The 2,405-nt window shown below is 43.8% G+C and overlaps 2 protein-coding genes across 2 annotated transcripts; one reads left to right on the top strand and one right to left on the bottom strand.

The window, feature by feature from the left end:
* Nucleotides 1-280: 280 nt before the first annotated feature.
* LOC129760024 (adult cuticle protein 1-like) lies at nt 281-960 on the bottom strand. Its single transcript, XM_055757603.1, has 2 exons — nt 821-960; nt 281-754 (listed from the first exon to the last, which is right to left on the bottom strand). The coding sequence occupies exons 1-2, from the start codon at nt 824-826 to the stop codon at nt 380-382; spliced, it is 381 nt and encodes a 126-aa protein (XP_055613578.1). The 5' UTR covers nt 827-960; the 3' UTR covers nt 281-379.
* A 426-nt stretch (nt 961-1,386) lies between these two features.
* On the top strand, nt 1,387-1,988 carry LOC129760023 (adult cuticle protein 1-like). Its single transcript, XM_055757602.1, has 2 exons — nt 1,387-1,449; nt 1,516-1,988. Exons 1-2 carry the CDS (start codon nt 1,444-1,446, stop codon nt 1,888-1,890), a joined length of 381 nt encoding a protein of 126 aa, XP_055613577.1. The 5' UTR covers nt 1,387-1,443; the 3' UTR covers nt 1,891-1,988.
* Nucleotides 1,989-2,405: the final 417 nt, after the last annotated feature.

The raw sequence follows: 2,405 nt of genomic DNA on the forward strand, positions 1-2,405 counted from the left end.
ATTGTTTTAACTGGTTCTAGATCAGGATCAAAATATGGATGAATATTGGGATCAGAATTTATCGGAATTGAGATCGTGATCAGGAGCGAGTAATGAATGTACATAGGTCAGGATTTTGTAACTTTTTAATTTTTTCATTTTGTTAGTTGAGCGAAATAAGTGTTAATGACAATGAGGAAGAAGTCGTGTTGGAAATACAGTTATACACATTTATACTGCAAATAAGCACAACTACTTGAATTTTACAGAATTACAGCCAATAAATTCAAATTAAAGACTATTTTGCAAATTTCAATAAATATCACATTTATTACAACTTCAAATTCAAATTTTACAACATCAGGTCCAAATAAGCTTCGACAGCATTCAGCACTCATTTTTACAGAGTTCCTGGGGCGGGTTGCAGGTTCAGGGACTGCTGGGAGACGGCATGTCCCTGGAGAGGGGCATCATGGACGGCTCCACGGTTGGCGGCCACATAACGAGCTTCACGCTGGGCAACGACGGCCACTGGAGCTGGGGCGGCGTAGGCGGCATAGGCAGTTGGGACAACGGAAGCCTGGGAAGCATAGGAAATCGGAGCGTATCCTCCATATCCGTATCCGGAGTAGGCCAATGGGTATCCGTATCCGTGGTTTTGCTGGACAACGGTTGGAGCAACGCTGTAGGCCAGAGGAGCGGAGTAAGCCAGCGGGTAGTAGGTCCCCTCAACGGCGGCTACCGCCAGGACCATCATGACTACAGCTGCGATGCACTGAAGTATTAAAACAATTTTTCGTTAAAAAATATTCTATTAACTAAGCAGAGTAGTGAACACTACCTTCATGATTGCTGATTGTTTGGAGTTTGGAAACAAATGTTTCTGAATGAGTTAAGTTCTGGAATGATTCTGGATTCAACAGTAATCGGTTTATATACTGAATATGATCGAGCTACCTCAAGAACGTGCGTGGTCTTATCCCTCAAAGAATGAAAGAATGGATGATTAGGTATAAGTAAAGAGTACACGCGATTAGGTTCTCTCCACCCATCGCACCCAAATCTGAAAGCTGGTATTTGATTGCATCATTTTTCGTTCCAATATCTTGTCCTGTCCCACTCATCGTTCTGACTTGGCAAAGGAAATGTCATAAAAAATGACCGGCCGGTGAAGAAACCAGAACACGTTTTCAATTTTCCAAAATCAGCCTAGCGCAATTATGATATTCTCTGGTTAGTGAACCATACAACGGCAATGTGATGCGATACAAAAAAAAATGGATCAACTCAGTTCATTGATAGTTGTTCCGCAAGTTCTGGTTCGGTTTCGTTGTTCTTTTGTTTAGTTTGCATGATCTTTTGCGTGGAGTATATATTGAGGTTTATTCCCTGTTTTCCGTATCATTCCAGAACTTACTCCAATTTTGAAACATTCGTTTCCCAGCTCCAAACCAATTAGCAATCATGAAGGTAGTTTCTTCTACTGTTCCAAGTTAATAGCAACTTTTTTAATGAAAAATTATTTTTATCCTTTAGTGCATCGCAGCTGTAGTCATGATGGTCCTGGCCGTGGCCGCCGTTGAGGGAACCTATTACCCGTTGGCTTACTCCGCTCCTCTGGCTTACAGCGTTGCTCCAACTGTTGTCCAGCAAAACCACGGATACGGATACCCATTGGCCTACGCCGGATACGGATATGGAGGATACGCCCCAATCTCTTACGCCGCCCAAGCTTCCGTGGTCCCAACTGCCTATGCCACCTACGCTGCCCCAGCTCCAGTGGCCGTCGTTGCCCAGCGTGAAGCTCGTTATGTGGCCGCCAACCGTGGAGCCGTCCATGATGCCCCCCTCCAGGGACATGCCGTCTCCCAGCAGTCCCTGAACCTGCAGCCCGCCCCAGGAACTCTGTAAAAAGCAGTGCTGAAGCTGTCGAAACTTTTTTGGACCTGATGTTGTAAATTATTTTGCCGAAGTTGGAATAGATGTGATATAATTGAAAATTTACAAAACTTTTCGTTATTTTTGTTGTTGTGTTTGTTTGTCATCAAATTGGATAGAAAATACCTCATCAAATTGGAAGAAATTTCAATCAGCCTTAAAAAATTTTGTCAATAGAACCTATTCGGTCAATAAATTGATTGTTTCCTTGGATTGATTGCAAATTCAGCCATCCCATCGAGCCTCTAGCATTTTCCTGACGCTCTTGCCCTGTCCGATCTCGGCTCTCCGATAGCTTTGAGTCAAGGCTAGGGCATTCCACTGGCTTCCGCTTCTTACCTGGCGGCCAACCGAGTTTCGATCCATTTGGCTCCGCTACCCGGTCATCTAATATCGCAGAAAACTCTCAATTTGGCACCGGCACCCGGCACTTTGTGAACACCTTTGTTGAGGCAATCTGTTTCGTTACTTATTGATTATTATGTTAT

Source organism: Uranotaenia lowii, unplaced genomic scaffold (assembly GCF_029784155.1).
Source record: "Uranotaenia lowii strain MFRU-FL unplaced genomic scaffold, ASM2978415v1 HiC_scaffold_372, whole genome shotgun sequence".
NCBI classification, from domain to species: domain Eukaryota; kingdom Metazoa; phylum Arthropoda; class Insecta; order Diptera; family Culicidae; genus Uranotaenia; species Uranotaenia lowii.